Source organism: Oncorhynchus gorbuscha, linkage group LG01 (assembly GCF_021184085.1).
Source record: "Oncorhynchus gorbuscha isolate QuinsamMale2020 ecotype Even-year linkage group LG01, OgorEven_v1.0, whole genome shotgun sequence".
Taxonomy (NCBI): domain Eukaryota; kingdom Metazoa; phylum Chordata; class Actinopteri; order Salmoniformes; family Salmonidae; genus Oncorhynchus; species Oncorhynchus gorbuscha.
Window position 1 is genome coordinate 2,092,225 of NC_060173.1, and position 21,577 is coordinate 2,113,801.

The 21,577-nt window shown below is 43.7% G+C and overlaps 1 protein-coding gene across 1 annotated transcript in view; it reads right to left on the reverse strand.

Moving 5' to 3' along the window:
• Positions 1 to 6,391, reverse strand: part of myrf (myelin regulatory factor) — a 108,476-nt gene extending 102,085 nt beyond the window's left edge. The window contains 1 exon segment of the mRNA XM_046297264.1: positions 5,733 to 6,391. Coding sequence (XP_046153220.1) covers positions 5,733 to 5,778 — 46 coding nt within the window. The 5' untranslated portion in view covers positions 5,779 to 6,391.
• Between the last annotated feature and the right edge of the window lie 15,186 nt (positions 6,392 to 21,577).

The window sequence follows — 21,577 nt, forward strand, 5'->3', positions numbered from 1 at the left end:
ACTACTACCACTACTATCTTCTTCTTCTCATATATTATTATATTATTATTATATTATTATTATTATATTACTATGGAATATCTGTCATCTGGATGTATCCTAGCACATACCATACACAGGGCTGACTGGGTTTTGATTTCATCCACAAGAGTCAAGACCATGTTATCCCACTGCCCTAAAGCCAGGGTCCTGGCTCTGGGAGCTTACATACATCTTCAGGTCACAGGAAAGGTCACAGGAAAGGTCACAGGAAAGGTCACTGAGCACATAGTTCACTAAACCACAACCTCTCTCACACACACACACACACACAGACACACACACACACTATATCGCCAAAATTATTTATATTCTATTCTATTCCAGACTGTTGGAGACTGAGTTTCTCCAGAATTATGTTAGAGACTAAGGTTCTCCAGACTGATGTTAGAGAATGAGATTCTCCAGACTGTTGGAGACTGTGAGGTACTCCAGACTGTTGGAGACTGAGGCTCTCCAGACTGTTGGAGACTGTGAGGTTCTCCAAACTGATGTTGGAAACTGTGAGGATCTCCAGACTGATGTTAGAGACTATGAGGTTCTCCAGACTAATGTTAGCGACTGTGGTTCTCCAGACTATTGAAGACTGTGTGGTTCTCCAGACTGTTGGAGACTGTGAGGTTCTCCAAACTGATGTTGGAGACTGTGAGGTTCTCCAAACTGATGTTGGAGACAGTGTGGTTCTCCAGACTGTTGGAGACTGAGGTTCTCCAGACTGTTGGAGACTGTGAGGTTCTCCAAACTGATGTTGGAAACTGTGAGGATCTCCAGACTGATGTTAGAGACTGAGGTTCTCTAGACTGATGAAGACTGTGAGGTTCTCCAGACTTATGTTAGAGACTGAGGTTCTCCAGACTGATGTTAAAGACTGAGGTTCTCCAGACTGATGGAGACTGTGAGGTTCTCCAGACTGTTGGAGACTGAGGTTCTCCAGACTGATGTTAGAGACTGAGTTTCTCCAGACTAATCTGCTGATACTCTCCAGTGGTGTTCTGTGTGTGTGTGTGTGTGTGTGTGTGTGTGTGTGTGTGTGTGTGTGTGTGTGTGTGTGTGTGTGTGTGTGTGTGTGTGTGTGTGTGTGTGTGTGTGTGTGTGTGTAGAGGAGAGAGACTACCACTACCACTACCACTACTACCATTACCACTACTAGAGGAGGAGGAGGAGGAGAGAGACAGAGAGAGGAGAGAGAAAGAGGTGGTGTTCTTGTTTTTAGATTTTTCACTCTGTGTCTGGGCTATCTCAACCCCTCACCTCACCTTTCCTCACCCCCTCTCCTGTCTGCCTTCACCCCTCTTTACCCCCTCTCCCCCATGACCCTCATCCCTCCTCAGCCCTCACCCTGTCTGCTCATTGTCACAGACAGGCAGGCGGACGGACCGATGGACGGAAAGGACAGACAGACAGACAGACAGACAGACAGACAGACAGACAGACAGACAGACAGACAGACAGACAGACAGACAGACAGACAGACAGACAGACAGACAGACAGACAGACAGACAGACAGACAGACAGACAGACAGACAGACAGACAGACAGACAGCACAGGGAACAAGGGAAGTTTAAAGGCCTGGGAGGAGAAAACCCACCATAGTCTTAGTCTCACCTCTTAGTGTTTTAACAGCCATCACCAGGGTAATTGTATGGTAGGAATGTTCACTGTGCATTAGTGTATACACATCTGTCTCACTAATCTTAACCATCGTTCATTTCACAGAGGTTGTGGTGGTTACAACTGAACCCTTTACACTCCTGGGGATTGGCCTATATGGCATAGGGGGCTAAATTGAAATATGTCTTACAGATGAAATATGGAAAGCATATCCATAACCATGGTAGCAATTGAAAAGGAACAGTTTGGAGATTAGTGTGAAATGTATTAGACCAAAGTTGAATACAGTTTACCTGACACAAACCTGAATCCAAAACCTCACAACTGTTGATTTTATGTGAATTATACTGTATTTTTCGACACATTTGTTGATAATAAAAATCAGAAAATCCTCTAGATACTTTCAGTAACATGATCAGAATATTCCTGGAAAACGTGGTGCAACAAAAGAGCAGAAAACAAGAAGGGTTTGAGTGAGAGGACTAGAGAATGGGACAGGGGATACCTAGTCAGTTGCACAACTAAATGCATTCAACCGAAATATGTCTTCCACATTTAACCCAACCCCTCTGAATCAGAGAGGTGTGTCTTCCACATTTAACCCAACCCCTCTGAATCAGAGAGGTGTGTCTTCCACATTTAACCCAACCCCTCTGAATCAGAGAGGTGTGTCTTCCACATTTAACCCAACCCCTCTGAATCAGAGAGGTGTGTCTTCCACATTTAACCCAACCCCTCTGAATCAGAGAGGTGTGTCTTCCACATTTAACCCAACCCCTCTGAATCAGAGAGGTGTGTCTTCCACATTTAACCCAACCCCTCTGAATCAGAGAGGTGTGTCTTCCACATTTAACCCAACCCCTCTGAATCAGAGAGGTGTGTCTTCCACATTTAACCCAACCCCTCTGAATCAGAGAGGTGTGTCTTCCACATTTAACCCAACCCCTCTGAATCAGAGAAGTGCAGGGGGGCTGCCTTAATCAACATCATCATGCCCAAGGAATAGTTGTTGTTTAGGGTGTTAACTGCCCGGCTCAAGGTCAGAACGATACATTTTTCCACCTTGCCGGTCTGGGATTCGAACCAGCGGTTAGTGACCCAACGCTACGCTGGCTGCCACACCCTACTAATAGGAGACTCCAAGTGGCCACACACACCTCTCCAAAGTGTCCACAGTTCCTATGTCATTTCCATTCACTTTTATGACTCTAAGAAGAGTGTTCAACTATACGGTTGTTTTGTAGGTCTCCTAGCTGTAGCTGCGCCGCTGAGGAACAAGAACAAACTTCTAGTTGTTTGGTTTGTAACACCAACCTGTATCCACACCATCACACAATTTACTGTCGTTGTTTACGCAATCCAGAAACAGTCCGTTATTAATCACAATATGGGTCAGGAGGCATTTGAGACACAGACACTGTAGCTGGTCCCTAATAGGTTAGTACACTGTAGCTGGTCCATAATAGGTTAGTACACTGTAGCTGGTTCCTAATAGGTTAGTACACTGTAGCTGGTCCATAATAGATTAGTACACTGTAGCTGGTCCATAATAGATTAGTACACTATAGCTGGTCCATAATAGGTTAGTACACTGTAGCTGGTCCCTAATAGGTTAGTACACTGTAGCTGGTTCCTAATAGGTTAGTACACTGTAGCTGGTCCCTAATAGGTTAATACACTGTAGCTGGTCCCTAATATGTTAGTACACTGTAGCTGGTCCCTAATAGGTTAGTACACTGTAGCTGGTCCCTAATAGGTTAGTACACTGTAGCTGGTCCATAATAGATTAGTACACTGTAGCTGGTCCATAATAGATTAGTACACTGTAGCTGGTCCCTAATAGGTTAGTACACTGTAGCTGGTCCCTAATAGGTTAGTACACTGTAGCTGGTCCCTAATAGGTTAGTACACTGTAGCTGGTCCCTAATAGGTTAGTACACTGTAGCTGGACCCTAATAGGTTAGTACACTGTCAAAAGGTGTTTCAACTAATTATTATTGAGTTGCTAGTTCCACAACCTTTTTGAATTAATTTTATTTGACTAAACTTTTCAGTCAGTGTTACCTGAACTTACAATTTTTAATTGTCCAAAACTTAGTTCCAACATGAAAAAATGTAGGCCAACATTCAGTCAACTTAAAATGTTTTGCTCAATTGGTTCCATATGTTTATTCAACTAGAAATGATTATAATTTACCTTTAAAAGGCCGTGGAACTTGTCACACACACAGTTCTTTTACCATGTGTTTACAACTTACCTATTTGACACACGATGACATACATGATGACATTGTTCATTTACTTATTATTTATTTATTATTATTTACTTAATTATTATTCAATTCATGTCCTCACCTGGGATTTGAACTCACAACCTCATAACGCCATGTCTGTGTGTCAATTATCAGTTCATTTTGGACTGTTCTCTTCATTGATTTTATTGACTTATTTAAGAAATGTGAGGGGTTTTTCCTGTATACTTGTCTAATGTTTGTGGGGCATATTTACTCTACTTTAATGTTACTCCTTAAATCACTATGATAAATACAATTGTTTTTCTTGAGTGTACTTTTAAAAGAGCTGAGATTTACTTTGAAGTGCAAAATGTAGCAATGCAGGTGTAATCAGTCATTGACACAGTCATGGCGGCGTAGCAGGAATTTAGGAATGCCGTGAACCGAGAGGTTGCGAGTTCAAATGTTGAATAATAATGACTGTATACAGTAAACTAGCACAATGTAATCATGTGGGTAGCCTAGTGGTTAGAGCGTTGGACTTGTAACCGAAAGGTTGCAAGTTCAAATCCCCGAGCTGACAAGGTACACAAGGTACCCACTGTTCCCAGGCCGTCATTGAAAATAAGAATTTGTTCTTAACTGACCTGCCTAGTTAAATAAAGGTAAAATAAAATAAATAAAATGTATGTCAATGTGTGTCAAATACATCAGCTGAAAACATTGTGTGTGTAAACTAGTTCCACACGGTTTTTTTATTTTAAAGGTAAGATGCCTAAATAATAATAGTGTTTAGTTAAATTAACATATGAGACAAATTGAGCAAACATAATTTTCACATGTTGGAGCTAGGTTTGGGCCAACTAAAAATGGTTCTATTATTATTATATTATTAAAAATGGTTCGGTCAGGTAATTTATCTTAATGTGGCATACAACCCCCCCCCCCCTCCCGTCCTTGAACTCTCAGAACTCACAATTATCTCCATCTTCCAACTCCTACAACTTATCATCCTCACTTCTTGTTGTGGTTTTATCTTTCTATTTCACAGTTATTTGTGAGATGCCAATAATTCATCTTCAAGAGCCTTTTTCCCCCCTATAGCCTTAGGGGCCAAATCAAGGGTCAAAGGTCCCAAGAACATTCTTATCTAGGCTACAATCAATACTCTCTCTTCTTCATGTTTAAACTATCAGCTATGATAATAACCTGTCCAGGGACCGCAGTTGTAAATAAGCCAGCTGGCTAAAACTGGGACAATGTCATGTTGATTAGTGTGCATTGTCCCTGTAAAAACTCAACTCAATAAAAATCAAGTCGATGATCACTGCTGAACATAAAGTAACTACATTATAGTACATACACACTGTAGTAACCATAGCTATGAGTATATACAGCATTATCATTACCCTTGGCTATATGATATTGGGAGAACCCTAGCTACAACACACTGTACTAACCATAGCTACGAGTATATACAGTATAAAGCATTATAATTACCCTTGGCTATATGATATATGATATTGGGAGAACCCTAGCTACAACACACTGTACTAACCATAGCTAGGAGTATATACAGTATAAAGCATTATATTTACCCTTGGCTATATGATATATGATATTGGGAGAACATTTTGAAGAGAGAATGAGAAGAACAACCATCTCAAAAGTATTCCACACCTCCTTTGATAAGAATATTCCAAACCAGGTGTGTGTGCGTTCTGGTGACAAAGGTGCGATTCATTTAAGGTGCAACCCGGGCCCTTATTTCGTTTCCAACGCACATTTAAATGTAAACACAACCCCATAGACATAGCCTATATTATATTATGTTTATTGTTCTTACCTTCAAAAAATCTCTGTAACGCTTCGGTTTCATCAACCACGTCCATCCTAGCGGGTCCCACTATGAAACTCCATTAACGACCCCCTCTGTATGAGTACGGCCGAAACAGTTGCCGTTATATATCGGGTCAACTCACAGATACATCCCGTAGTCCGGACCAGCGGCGTGTCTAAATGTCTCTGCTTTTTGGCAACTTTAGTCCTAATGTGGAATTATCATCTCACATACATCCACTCTTCGGGGAGAAGGAGAGATTCCTACCCGGCTGCAACAGCTACTACCTGACAAACGTATTCCAGTCCCCTATAAATAGGCTCATATTCGATAAACGCTTCAACGCTTCCAAAAATAGCGTTGTTAAACACCACAACTATCCACATAAGAGACAACAGGAAGCATTATTTCTTCATTCAGTGGTGGCCCTAATGAGAAATAGCCATAGGAAAGTCGCACAACGGGAGATTCCGCGTTGGAAAACTATCCATCCATCAGTATCAATAGTCCCAGAGTAATTCTTCGATTTTGTTCGATTTTTCTTTTATATATTTCGTTGTCTCATTGATATTAGCGATATATACCGAAGTTGGATTCCTCGGGGAAACTTTTACGAAAGGTAATGTCTAGCACTGTATTTCCTCCGCTCCTTGCCCTCTCCGACGTCGTCTCCTGCCCTCTCTGGATGACCTACCACAGAGCCAGCCCACTGGGCACGGACGTCAGTTCAGTTTGGATTTACATTTGATTGAGTTGTCAAGTAACGAAACTTTTAACATAAAACCAATAATATTGAGAAATATTTTGTAGATTTTTTTGGGGAGATTCACGTGACAAAAATACGAAATTAATATTATATATTTTTTTATTTGACCTTTATTTAACTAGGCAAGCCAGTTAAGATGTTTTTTTTTCGATGACGGCCTAGGAACAGAACACATGCCATGACGGCCTAGGAACAGAACACATGCCATGACGGCCTAGGAACAGAACACATGCCATTATGTTGATGCATTTTGCAAATCCATTTCGTTTTCCACGTTGATTCAACGTCATCACATAGATTTTTGTTGGACTGCATTGAGTTATGTGTGTGTGTGCGTATGTGTGTGCGTGTGTGTGTGTGTGTGTGTGTGCGTGCGTGCGTGCGTGCGTGCCTGTGTGTGTGTGTGTGTGTGTGTTGGACTGGAAAGAAAGGAGGTGTATTAAATCGTCCATGGGTGATGGATGTGATTCCTACATTGTGATGACATCATTAGCTCAGCTATAGTAGCCTACCTGTCGACTAAACACTTTCCTATTTGACACGTCATTTTGTGCTTACAAGCAGGGCACATGAAATGCTAGCTATTATATAAGTTACAACAAATGTGATTTTAATTTGTTGCAATATAAAATAAGTATAACATAGGATATTTGTAATGATAGTCATAATAAGAAATCTGTCCACAGGCCAAGGTATGCTCATATACAGTCCAAGGTGACTTGGCCGTGGTCTCAGGTTCACCCCAATAGGACTAATGCCTTCTCCTGCTAGTATTCTTATCACCGTAGTCAGGTTTGGGGTCAATTCCAATAAATTCCAATGCTTTTCAATTATGAAATTGTGGAATGGGAATGTGGCTAACTTTCTGAACTGACTGGAATTGAAATAGAATTCACCTCAACCCTGATTGTAGTTATCCCTTTCATTATAGAATATATATACCATAAACTGGCTTCTCTCTTGCAATTATGTTCATATTTTGGCAAATTAGTTTCATCTAATAATATTTGCATACGAAGTAATCTTCCCAGATGTGCCAGCTGGCTAAACCTGTTGATTACTGGAGAAGAAAAAATGTAATAAAGTGAAGTAAAAAAAAATCTGAATATTTGTCTTTGAAAATACAAACTCTAAATAATGTACAATTCCTGATAGTTACAGGAATGGATGTTTCTTTTTTCTTCACTGACAGTGTCCCACAGATCAGTATCTACTAGAGTCAATGAAGACTCTAAACTACGTATACAGTACAGATCAGTATCTACTAGAGTCAATGAAGACTCTAAACTACGTGTACAGTACAGATCAGTATCTACTAGAGTCAAGACTCTAAACTACGTGTACAGTACAGATCAGTATCTACTAGAGTCAAGACTCTAAACTACATGTACAGTACAGATCAGTATCTACTAGAGTCAATGAAGACTCTAAACTACGTGTACAGTACAGATCAGTATCTACTAGAGTCAATGAAGACTCTAAACTACGTGTACAGTACAGATCAGTATCTACTAGAGTCAAGACTCTAAACTACGTGTACAGTACAGATCAGTATCTACTAGAGTCAATGAAGACTCTAAACTACGTGTACAGTACAGATCAGTATCTACTAGAGTCAATGAAGACTCTAAACTACGTGTACAGTACAGATCAGTATCTACTAGAGTCAAGACTCTAAACTACGTGTACAGAACAGATCAGTATCTACTAGAGTCAAGACTCTAAACTACGTGTACAGTACAGATCAGTATCTACTAGAGTCAATGAAGACTCTAAACTACGTGTACAGTACAGATCAGTATCTACTAGAGTCAATGAAGACTCTAAACTATGTGTACAGAACAGATCAGTATCTACTAGAGTCAATGAAGACTCTAAACTACGTGTACAGTACAGATCAGTATCTACTAGAGTCAATGAAGACTCTAAACTATGTGTACAGTACAGATCAGTATCTACTAGAGTCAATGAAGACTCTAAACTACATGTACAGTACAGATCAGTATCTACTAGAGTCAATGAAGACTCTAAACTACGTGTACAGTACAGATCAGTATCTACTACAGTCAATGAAGACTCTAAACTACGTGTACAGTACAGATCAGTATCTACTAGAGTCAATGAAGACTCTAAACTACGTGTACAGTACAGATCAGTATCTACTAGAGTCAATGAAGACTCTAAACTACATGTACAGTACAGATCAGTATCTACTAGAGTCAATGAAGACTCTAAACTACGTGTACAGTACAGATCAGTATCTACTGGAGTCAATGAAGACTCTAAACTATGTGTACAGAACAGATCAGCATCTACTAGAGTCAAGACTCTAAACTACGTGTACAGTACAGATCAGTATCTACTAGAGTCAAGACTCTAAACTACGTGTACAGAACAGATCAGTATCTACTAGAGTCAAGACTCTAAACTACGTGTACAGAACAGATCAGTATCTACTAGAGTCAAGACTCTAAACTACGTGTACAGAACAGATCAGTATCTACTAGAGTCAAGACTCTAAACTACGTGTACAGAACAGATCAGTATCTACTAGAGTCAAGACTCTAAACTACGTGTACAGAACAGATCAGTATCTACTAGAGTCAAGACTCTAAACTACGTGTACAGTACAGATCAGTATCTACTAGAGTCAATGAAGACTCTAAACTACGTGTACAGAACAGATCAGTATCTACTAGAGTCAAGACTCTAAACTACGTGTACAGAACAGATCAGTATCTACTAGAGTCAATGAACTCTAAACTACGTGTACAGAACAGATCAGTATCTACTAGAGTCAATGAAGACTCTAAACTACGTGTACAGAACAGATCAGTATCTACTAGAGTCAAGACTCTAAACTACGTGTACAGTACAGATCAGTATCTACTAGAGTCAAGACTCTAAACTACGTGTACAGAACAGATCAGTATCTACTAGAGTCAAGACTCTAAACTACGTGTACAGAACAGATCAGTATCTACTAGAGTCAAGACTCTAAACTACATGTACAGAACAGATCAGTATCTACTAGAGTCTGGCGCCGGAGCAGAAGGCAGACGTTTTATGACCCCAACCGATTATGATTTTTTGTTAGTTCATCTGCATTGTCTGTAACTTCTTTTTTAAACTAATTTTTGTACATAATGATGCCGCTACCATCACTAATGACCAAAAATAACTTCTAGACATCAGGACTGCGATTACTCACCACGGACTGGCAGAATCTTTTTTCTTCTTTCACGACTCTGACGAGCCCGAGAATATACGTCTCTCACGGGAACAGGCTCCGAACCCAGGGATCTGCTTGAAGAGGAGGCAGAGAAATAGAGGCCGGAAGGCCCCTTACAGTATCTACAGCCCCTTATAGTATCTACAGCCCCTTACAGTATCTACAGCCCCTTATAGTATCTACAGCCCCTTACAGTATCTACAGCCCCTTATAGTATCTACAGCCCCTTACAGTATCTACAGCCCCTTATAGTATCTACAGCCCCTTACAGTATCTACAGCCCCTTATAGTATCTACAGCCCCTTATAGTATCTACAGCCCCTTATAGTATCTACAGCCCCTTATTGCATCTACAGCCCCTTATAGCATCTACAGCCCCTTATAGCATCTACAGCCCCTTATAGCATCTACAGCCCCTTATAGCATTTTCAGCCCCTTATAGTATCTACAGCCCCTTACAGTATCTACAGCCCCTTATAGCATCTACAGCCCCTTATAGCATCTACAGCCCCTTATAGTATCTACAGCCCCTTATAGTATCTACAGCCCCTTATAGCATCTACAGCCCCTTATAGCATCTACAGCCCCTTATAGTATCTACAGCCCCTTATAGCATCTACAGCCCCTTATAGCATCTACAGCCCCTTATAGTATCTACAGCCCCTTATAGTATCTACAGCCTCTTATAGCATTTACAGCCCCCTACAGTATCTACAGCCCCTTATAGCATCTACAGCCCCTTATAGTATCTACACTTTAATAATGGGAATTGATGGGAAATGATGTAAATATATCACTAGCCACTTTAAACAATGCTACCTTATATAATGTACTTACCCTACATTATTCATCTCATATGCATACGTATATACTGTACTCTACATCATCGACTGCATCCTTATGTAATACATGTATCACTAGCCACTTTAACTATGCCACTTTGTTTACTTTGTCTACATACTCATCTCATATGTATATACTGTACTCGATACCATCTACTGTATGCTGCTCTGTACCATCATTCATTCATATATCCTTATGTACATATTCTTTATCCCCTTACACTGTGTATAAGACAGTAGTTTTGGAATTGTTAGTTAGATTACTTGTTGGTTATTACTGCATTGTCGGAACTAGAAGCACAAGCATTTCGCTACACTCGCATTAACATCTGCTAACCATGTGTATGTGACAAATAAAATTAGATTAGATCAGCCCCTTATAGCATTTTCAGCCCCTTATAGTATCTACAGCCCCCTACAGTATCCACAGCCCCCTACAGTATCTACAGCCCCTTATAGTATCTACAGCCCCTTATAGTATCTACAGCCCCCTACAGTATCTACAGCCCCCTACAGTATCTACAGCCCCCTACAGTATCTACAGCCCCTTATAGTATCTACAGCCCCCTACAGTATCTACAGCCCCCTACAGTATCTACAGCCCCCTACAGTATCTACAGCCCCTTATAGTATCTACAGCCCCCTACAGTATCTACAGCCCCTTATAGTATCTACAGCCCCTTATAGTATCTACAGCCCCCTACAGTATCTACAGCCCCTTATAGTATCTACAGCCCCTTACAGTATCTACAGCCCCCTATAGCATCTACAGCCCCCTACAGTATCTACAGCCCCCTACAGTATCTACAGCCCCCTACAGTATCTACAGCCCCTTATAGTATCTACAGCCCCCTACAGTATCTACAGCCCCTTACAGTATCTACAGCCCCCTACAGTATCTACAGCCCCCTACAGTATCTACAGCCCCCTACAGTATCTACAGCCCCTTATAGTATCTACAGCCCCTTATAGTATCTACAGCCCCCTACAGTATCTACAGCCCCTTATAGCATCTACAGCCCCTTATAGTATCTACAGCCCCCTACAGTATCTACAGCCCCTTATAGTATCTACAGCCCCTTATAGTATCTACAGCCCCCTACAGTATCTACAGCCCCCTACAGTATCTACAGCCCTCCCAGTGTCACGTTATCAGGTTCAGTGTCTGGCCCCTGTACTGTGTAATTGTGCCCTCCAGCTCTGAACACTCTGTGTCATAGACGTTATGCACCTCTGCTCATCCCCAGCGGACACTGATCGGGCCCCTAACCAAGTTCGATATCTTTGAACTCCTCGGCTCAAGATAAATAATATATTCTCTATTGTCAGGATAGAAGTGGAGCCCCTTCCCCCCCCCCCATGCTCTGCGCCAGTAATGAGGGAGGTTTATGTCCAGACTCCTCAGCCAACAGGGAATTATCAATCTCTCCTTTTCTTTCCAACCTTATCGGCTAACCCTCCATCCACTCCCCCTCTAAAACAATGCCAGTGTGTTCAGCCCCTGCCCCCCCCCGCATGTCAAAGAGATGTTGTTTTGTTGTGTTGTCCCTCACAGCTGGAGCATCTCTTTCTCTCGGTCTCTCTATCCCCCCCCCTCCCCCTTGTCTCTGTTCGTCCTAAACAAGGCGTTCGTTATATCTGCCACACGATGTAGCTTGTTGCGCAACACAGGACAGAAAGAGACAGAGGACAATGAAACAGCTGGCCTTGTTTAACGCAGTTCATTTAGCTATTTTGTCATTTCTATATTTTTGTATGTGTAATGTTGAGGGAGTGTAATGTGTGTGTGTATATACTGTCTTCTATTCTACTGGTGTCTGTGTGTATATACTGTCTTCTATTCTACTGGTGTCTGTGTGTATATACTGTCTTCTATTCTACTGGTGTCTGTGTGTATATACTGTCTTCTATTCTACTGGTGTGTGTGTGTATATACTGTCTTCTATTCTACTGGTGTCTGTGTGTATATACTGTCTTCTATTCTACTGGTGTGTGTGTGTATATACTGTATTCTATTCTACTGGTGTCTGTGTGTATATACTGTCTTCTATTCTACTGTATTTTAGTCAATGCCACTCCAACATCCTAATATTTATATATTTCTAAATTCCATTCTTTTACTTTAGATTTGTGTGTATTGTATTGTTGTGAATTATTAGATATTACTGCACTGTTAGATCATTTCACTCCATCCGCAATTACATCCGCTAAATACATTTATGTGACCAAGAAATGTGATATGATTTGACATACACACAGACACACAAACGTCGTGTTGTCTTGTCTCTTGTGAAATGTGGCATAAGGGGGGGGGGAAAGAAAACAACAACTGCTCCGGAGAAAAAAAGGGTAAGAATGTGAAATGATAACAATTTACGTCATAGAATTACCAAACCTTTTATGGACTTAGCTAATTATTTTTCTATGGTTGAGAAAGGAGACCTGTGTGAGACTTCTGAACAAACGTGTTTTATTCAAAGCTCTTTTATCATTGTCTTTCTCACACAACCAATGCCCATGCATGCACACACACACACACGCACATACACACACACAATCGTTATGTTTGGAGGAGAAAGGGGGATGCTTGCAAGCCGAAGAACACCATCCCAACCGTTAAGCACGGGGGTGGCAGCATCATGTTGTGGGGGTGCTTAGCTGCAGGAGGGACTGGTGCACTTAACAAAATAGACGCAATCATGAGAAAGGAAAATGATGTGGATATATTGAAGCAACATCTCAGGAAGACAGTCAGGAAGATAAAGCTTGGTCGCAAATGGGTCTTCCAAATGGACAATGACCCCAAGCATACTTCCAAAGTTGTGGCAAAATGGCTTAACTTCTTTGGGACTTTGGGCAGTATTGAGTAGCTTGGATGAATAAGGTGCCCAGAGTAAACTACCTGCTATCCAGGCCAAGTTGCTACTATATGCATATTATTAGTAGATTTGGATAGAAAACACTCTGACGTTTCTAAAACTGTTTGAATGATGTCTGTGAGTATAACAGAACTCATATGGCAGGCAAAAACTTGAGAAAAGAATTGAACCAGGAAGTGGGAAATCTGAGGTTTGTAGTTTTTCAAGTCATTGCCTATCCCAGATACAGTGTCTATGGGGTCATATTGCACTTCCTAAGGCTTCCACTAGATGTCAACAGTCTTTAGAACCTTGTTTGATGCTGCTACTGTGAATTAGGGGGGGAATAAGAGCTGATTGAGTCAGGGCTCTACTAGAGTGCCATGAGCTGATCACGCGTGCTCACGTGAGAGCGACCTGCGTTCCATTGCATTTCTACAGACAAAGGAATTCTCCGGTTGCAACATTATTGAAGATTTATGTTAAAAACATCCTAACGACTGATTCTATACATCGTTTGACATGTTTCCACGAACTGTAATATGACTTTTCGTCTGTAATTTTGCTTGGACTTGCCCGCACCTCGTGAGTTTGGATTGTGTACTAAACGAGCAAACAAAAAGGAGGTATTTGGACATAAATGATGGACTTTATCAAACAAATCAAACATTTATTGTGGAACTGGGATTCCTGGGAGTGCACTCTGATGAAGATCATCAAAGGTAAGTGAATATTTATAATGCTATTTCTGACTTCTGTTGACTCCACAACATGGCGGATATCTGTATAGCTTGTTTTGTTGTCTGAGCGCTGTACTCAGATCATTGCATGGTGTAATTTTTCGGTAAAGCTTTTTTAAAATCTGACACAGCGGTTGTATTAAGGAGAAGTTTATCTAAAATGCATAACACTTGCATTTTCATCAACATTTATGATGTTACGCCCTGACCTTAGAGGGCCGTTTTATTTCTCTCTTTGGTTAGGTCAGGGTGTGATGTGGGGCGGGCATTCTATGTTCTGTTTTCTATGATTTGGTATTTCTATGTTTTGGCCGGGTATGGTTCTCAATCAGGGACAGCTCTCTATCATTGTCTCTGATTGGGAATCATACTTAGGCAGCCTTTTCCCCAGTTTAGTTTGTGGGAAGTTATCTTTGTTCGTGGCACTATAGCCCTGTTATGCTTCACGGTTGTTCCTTTGTTTTGTTGGCAACATTTTATATCAATAAAAGAAAATGTACGCTCACCACGATGCGCCTTGGTCTCATCCTTCCGACGACACCCGTTACAGAAGATCCCACCACAAAGAGACCAAGCATTGTTTCCTGGAGGACATGGGAAGAGATCCTAGACGGTAAGGGACCCTGGAGGCAGGCTGGGGAGTATTGCAGTCCAAAGGAGGAATTAAAGACAGCGAAGGAGGAGCGGCGGCGATAAGTCAACGGAACAGGCACGAGAGGCACAAGGGGAGATTGGCGGAGTCGGGTTATAGACCTGAGCCAACTCCCTGTGCTTACCGTAGGGAGAGAGTGACTAGTCAGGCACCAGGTTATGCGGATCTGCGCCGTGTGTCTCCAGTGCGCTCTCATAGCCCGGTGCGCTCTCTGCAAGCTCCCCGAAATTGCAGTGCTAAAGTTGGCATTCAGCCAGGAGGGATTGTGCTGGCTCAGCGCTCCTGGTCTCCGGTGAGTCTCTTTGGCCCAGGTTATCATGCGCCAGTTCTACGCACGGTATCCCCAGTTCGCCAGGAGAACACAGTGCGGCCCGTTTCAGCTCCCCGCACGTGCCGGGCTAAAGTGGGCATTTGGCCAAAAGGAGAGGTGCACGTGTTAAGCACCAGAGCTCCAGTGCTCCCCCACAGCCCGGTTCGACCTGTGCCTGCGCTCGGGAGGTGCCGGGCTAAAGTGGGCATTCAGCCTGGAGGAGTGGTGCCAAGGATACGCACCAGATCTCCAGTGCTCCCCCACAGCCCGGTTCATCCTGTGCCTCCTCCAAAGACCAGGCCTCCTGTATGTCTCCCCAGCCTGGTGGGCCCTGTGGCAGCCCCACGCACCAGGCTGCCTATATGTCTCCTCCCATCAATGAGGGTCCACAGTCCGTAGCCTCCAGAGAGGGTGCCCAGTCTGGGGCCCACAACGAGGGTGCCCAGTCCAGGGCCGGCAACAAGGGTGCCCAGTCTGGGGCCCACAACGAGGGTGCCCAGTCCAGGGCCGGCAACAAGGGTGCCCAGTCCGGGGCCCGCAACGAGGGTTCCCAGTCCGGGGCCCGCAGCCTATAGGTTCAGGATTGCGGCCGGGAGTCCGCACCCAAGGGGGGGGGGGGGAGTACTGTTACGCCTTGACCTTAGAGTGCCTTTAATTTCTCCATTTGGTTAGGTCAGGGTGTGATGTGGGGTGGGCATTCTATGTTTTGTGTTTTCTATGTTTTCTATTTCTTTGTGTTTGGCCGGGTATGGTTCTCAATCAGGGACAGCTGTCTATGGTTGTCTCTGATTGAGAACCATACTTAGGTAGCCTTATCCCCTCTTTCAGTGTGGGATCTTGTTCTTTGTTTGTGTGCAGGTAGTTTGCACAACAAAGCTTTTCGGTCGTTGTATTCTTTATTGTTTTGTTTTTTCTAAAGTTTCATTTCGTTAAACTTCTCTAGGATAGGGGGCAGCATTTGGAATTTTGGATGAAAAGCATGCCCAATTTCAACTGCCTGCTACTCATCCCCAGAAGATAAGATATGCATATTATTAGTTGATTTTGATAGAAAACACTGACGTTTCTAAAACAGTTTGAATCATGTCTGTGAGTATAACAGAACTTATGTAGCAGGCGAACCCCGAGGACAAACCATTCAGAGCTCGCCCTCTTTTCAATGATTTTCAATGGGATTCCAGATTTCTAAGGGACTTGCTTGCAGTTCCTACTGCTTCCACTGGATGTCCCCAGTCTTTAGAAATTGGTTGAGGTTATTCCTTTGTGTAATGAAGAAGTATGGCCATCTTGAATAAGTGTCACGTCATGTGTACTGTTTGATAGAGGCGCAAGACCAGAAAGCATGCTTGAGTTTGTTGTCTTCCTGTATTGAACACAGATCATCCCGTCTTCAATTTTATCGATGATTTACTTTAAAAAATACCTAAAGTTATATTACAAAAGTAGTTTGAAATGTTTTGGCAAAGTTTACAGGAAACTTTTGAGATATTTTGTAGTCACGTTGCGCAAGTTGGAACCGGTATTTTTCTGGATCAAACGCGCCAAATAAATGGACATTTTGGATATATATTGATGGAATTAATCGAACAAAAGGACCATTTGTGATGTTTATGGGACATATTGGAGTGCCAACAGAAGAAGCTCGTCAAAGGTAAGGCATGATTTATATTTTTATTTCTGCGTTTTGTGTCGCGCCTGCAGGGTTGAAATGTTTTCTCTCTTGTGTTTACAATGTTATCCTCAGATAATAGCATCGTTTGCTTTCGCTGTATTTACAACACGTGTAGCTTTAATTTGGTTTCATGAAAGTTTGAGTTTTATAGGAATTTATTTGAATTTGGCGTTCTGCATTTTCTCTGGCTTTTGGCCAAGTGGGACGCTAAGCGTTAATAAATTATGTGGAACTCAAAGAACGCTGAGCCTTGGTCTCATCCTTCTGACAACACCCGTTACATATGATGAGTATTTCTGTAAATTGATGAGGCGCTCTGCAAAATCACCACATGTTTTTAGAAGCAAAACATTACTGAACGTAACGTGCCAATGTAAAATGAGATTTTTGGATATAAATATGAACTTTATTGAACAAAACATAGATGTGTTGTATGAAAAATGTATGAACAATACATAGATGTATTGTGTAACATGAAGTCCTATGAGTGTCATCTGATGAAGATCATCAAAGGTTAATGATTCATTTTATCTCTATTTCAGCTTTTTATGACTCCTCTCTTTGGCTGGAAAAATGGCTGTTTTTTCTGTGACTAGGTACTGACCTAACATAATCGTTTGGTGTGCTTTCGTCGTAAAGCCTTTTTGAAATCGGACACTGTGGCTGGATTTACAACAAGTTTATCTTTAAAATGGTGTAAAATACTTCTATATTTGAGGAATTTTAATTATGAGATTTCTATTGTTTTGAATTTGCCCCCCTTCAATTTCACTGGCTGTTGGCCACCGTCCCACATATCCCAGAGAGGTTAAGGACAACAAAGTCAAGATATTGGAGTGGTCATCACAGCAGGAGACAATCTAGCCTTGCCCAGTTGCATGGGCTCTGGAGGAGGCGAGTCAGCAGTCCTCTGTGATTCCCAAGAGAACTCGGGTGACATCAGATTGACTCGTAAAAGACTTCAGGGTTTTCCGGGATTCCTCAGAGGCGATGTGGGAATCAAAGACGAGCGAGGGCGACAGGGGACAGACTCCTTCTCCCTCCTATGTTCCCGAGCTGCAAGCTCATATTATTATTATTATTATTATTATTATTATTATATTATTATTATTATTATTATATTATTTATGACCACCTCCGATAATCCGTGAAGGAACATGTCATACAAGGCTTCCAGGTTCCAGGCACTCTCAGCCGCCAGCATGAGAAAATCCACTGCGTAGTCTGCCACACTACGGGAGTCGACATAGCTGGGGCAGCTCACGAACAGCCACTCGCCCGGACAACGGAGAATCGAACATCTTACGTACCTTCACCACAATCTCCTCCAGACTGAGGCAAATGGCTGAACGTTGCTCCCACACCGCCGTAGCCCAGGCGAGTGCCCTCCCGGACATTAGCATTATGAGGTACACTATCTTCTAGCGGTCTGAGAGACAGCGTTGGTCTGGGAGACAGTGTTGTGGAGCTGGTCTGAGTCTGCTGGGTCAGTTAGGGCCAGTTCGTACCATCACGGTTCAGGCTAATACCCAGGTGCAAACACAGGAGGCGGAAGGTACGAGTCTCAGCGTTTATTATATTACAAGGGGCAGGCAAAATGTAAATCAAGACAGGCAAAGGGTCGTAATCCCATGCAGAGTCAGGCAGGTACAGGACGGCAGGCAACACGGGAACACTGGAAACACGGGAACACTCTGGTAGGATTTGACGGGACAAGACGAACTGGTAAAAGACAAACCAAAAACGCCGGTATAGATACACAGGGGATAATGAGGGGGAGATGGGAGACACCTGGTTGGGGGTGGAGACCAACACAAAGAAACAGATCAGGGCCTACAGGTCCTCATGTTCTACCTCAATGAGCGTCCCCCTAATGCTCTACCCAGCACCAATATGTATTGTGAACTTGGCTAAACTGGAACTACCCTCCAACTACTTTCTCTTCAGAGACTTTTTCCTCCAGACCAAAGGGACAGCGATGGGGAGCACAATGGCTTCTAACTATGCAATATCTAGGAATGAATGAAAAACAGGTGGTGCTGAATCAACACCTTAACACTCTAATTTGGAGATACTTGGACGACATTTTCGTGATCTATGCAGGGACCCAAGAAGAACTTTTGGAATTCCATGCTTATCTAAACTCTATGAGTGAACAACTTCGTTTCACCATTAACTATGACTTATCACTAATCAGTTTTCTTGATGTGATGGTTATTTAGGACAAAACCGCCCTCTCTACAGATCTCTACAGGAAACCTACGGACAGGAAAACCCTCCTGAAACAGCCACGTCCACATATTAAAAGTCTCCCTATAAGTCAAAACAGTCGCATCAGACCACCCATACGTAGAATGTATGCACACATGACTGTAAGTCGCTTTGGATAAAAGCGTCTGCTAAATGGCATATATTATTATTATTATTATTATATTAGAACAATATGCAGTTCTGATGCTTCTTATCAGGAACAGACCAGGAACGGGCCTCAACACAAAGGCTTTACGAAAGGGGGTACAAAGACAAGTGGACTAACAGACTAACAAAAAAGTGAAAGAAAAAGCAGAACATGTCTCATTCAGTCCTCCATTTCACCCGTCTCCTCGAGTTTCTTTTTTTGTGAAGAAAAAGGAGGGAGGATTGCGTCCGTGTATTGATTATAGAGGTCTAAATGCCATCACAGTGGGGTTCAACTACCCACTACCTCTCATTTCTACGGCAGTGGAATCCTTTCAGGGAGCGCAGTTCTTCACAAAATTGGATCTCAGGAGTGCGTATAGCCTGGTGTGTATTCGGAAGGGAGACGAGTGGAAATCCGCATTTAGTACCACATCGGGCCACTATGAGTACTGCGTCATGCCGTATGGGTTAAAAAATGCTCCAGCCATTTTTCAATTCTTTGTAGACGATATTCTCAGGGACTTGCACGGGCAGGGAGTGGTTGTTTATATCGATGACATTCTGATCTACTCAGCCACTCACACAGTGCATGTGTCTCTGGTACCCAAGGTGCTTGGTAGACTGCTGGAGCATGACCTATACGTCAAGGCTGAGAAGTGTGTGTTCTCCAAACGAGCCGTCTCCTTTCTGGGTTATCGCATTTCCACCTCGGGGGTGGAGATGGAGGGTGACCGCAGTAAGGCCGTGCGTAATTGGCCGACTCCGACCACGGTAAAAGAAGTGCAGCGGTTTTTGGGTTTTGCCAACTACTACCGGAGGTTTATCCGGGGTTTTGGCCAGGTAGCGGCTCCAATTACCTCACTGCTGAAGGGGGGCCCAGTGCGGTTGCGGTGGTCAGCAGAGGCAGACAGAGCTTTCAACAAGTTGAAGGCGCTGTTCACGGATGCTCCCGTGTTGGTGCATCCGGACCCCTCTCTAGCATTCATAGTGGAGATGGATGCGTCCGAGGCTGGGGTGGGTGCCGTGCTATCACAGCGCTCGGGTACGCCACCAAAACTCCGCCCCTGCTCTTTCTTCTCGAGTAAGCTCAGCCCAGCGGAGCGTAACTATGATGTGGGGGACCGGGAGTTGTTAGCGGTGGTCAGGGCTCTGAAGGTGTGGAGACACTGGCTTGAGGGGGCTAAGCACCCCTTTCTCATCTGGACCGACCACCAGAATCTGGAGTATATTCGGGCAGCTAGGAGACTGAACCCGCGTCAGGCAAGGTGGGCCATGTTTTTCACTCGATTCCGGTTCACTTTATCTTATAGACCGGGCTCCCAGAACGTGAAGGCGGACGCACTGTCCCGCCTTTACGACACAGAGGATAGGTCCACCGAACCTACTCCCATCCTTCCGGCCTCAAAGCTGATGGCACCAGTGGTATGGAGGTGGACTCGGACATCGAGGGGGCGTTACGGGCTGAACCCGCGCCTCCTCAGTGTCCGGCGGGGCGGAGGTACGTGCCGCTTGGTGTTCGGGACCAACTGATTCGGTGGGCTCACGTCCTACCCTCCTCGGGTCATCCTGGGGTGAGGAGGACCATGGGAAGCCTTCGGGGGAGGTATTGGTGGCCTACTTTGGCTAGGGACGTTAAGGTTTATGTCTCCTCCTGTTCGGTATGCGCCCAGAGTAAGGCTCCTAGGCACCTTCCTAGAGGGAAGTTACAACCCCTCCCCGTTCCACAACGGCCATGGTCACATCTATCCGTAGATTTCCTGACCGACCTTCCCCCGTCTCAGGGCAACACCACGGTTCTGGTGATTGTGGATCGGTTCTCTAAGTCCTGCCGTCTCCTCCCGTTGCCCGGTATCCCAACAGCCCTACAGACTGCGGAGGCATTATTCACCCACGTCTTCCGGCACTACGGGGTGCCGGAGGACATAGTTTCTGATCGGGGCCCCCAGTGCACGTCCCGAGTATGGAGGGCGTTCATGGAGCGTCTGGGAGTCTCGGTCAGCCTGACCTCCGGTTATCACCCCAAACGTAATGGGCAGGTGGAGAGAGTAAACCAGGAGGTGGGTAGGTTTCTGCGGTCGTATTGCCAGGATCGGCCAGGGGAGTGGACACGATACATTCCCTGGGCTGAAATGGCCCAGAACTCACTACGCCACTCCTCTACTAATGTGTCCCCCTTTCAGTGTGTGTTAGGGTACCAGCCGGTCCTGGCACCGTGGCATCCGAGCCAGACCGAGGCTCCTGCGGTGGAGGAATGGGTGCAGCACTCCAAAGAGACCTGGAGGGCCGTCCAGGAATCCCTTCAACAGGCTAGTGGCCGGCAGAAAAGGAGTGCTGACCGCCACCGCAGTGAGGCCCCCGTGTTTGTACCAGGGGACAGGG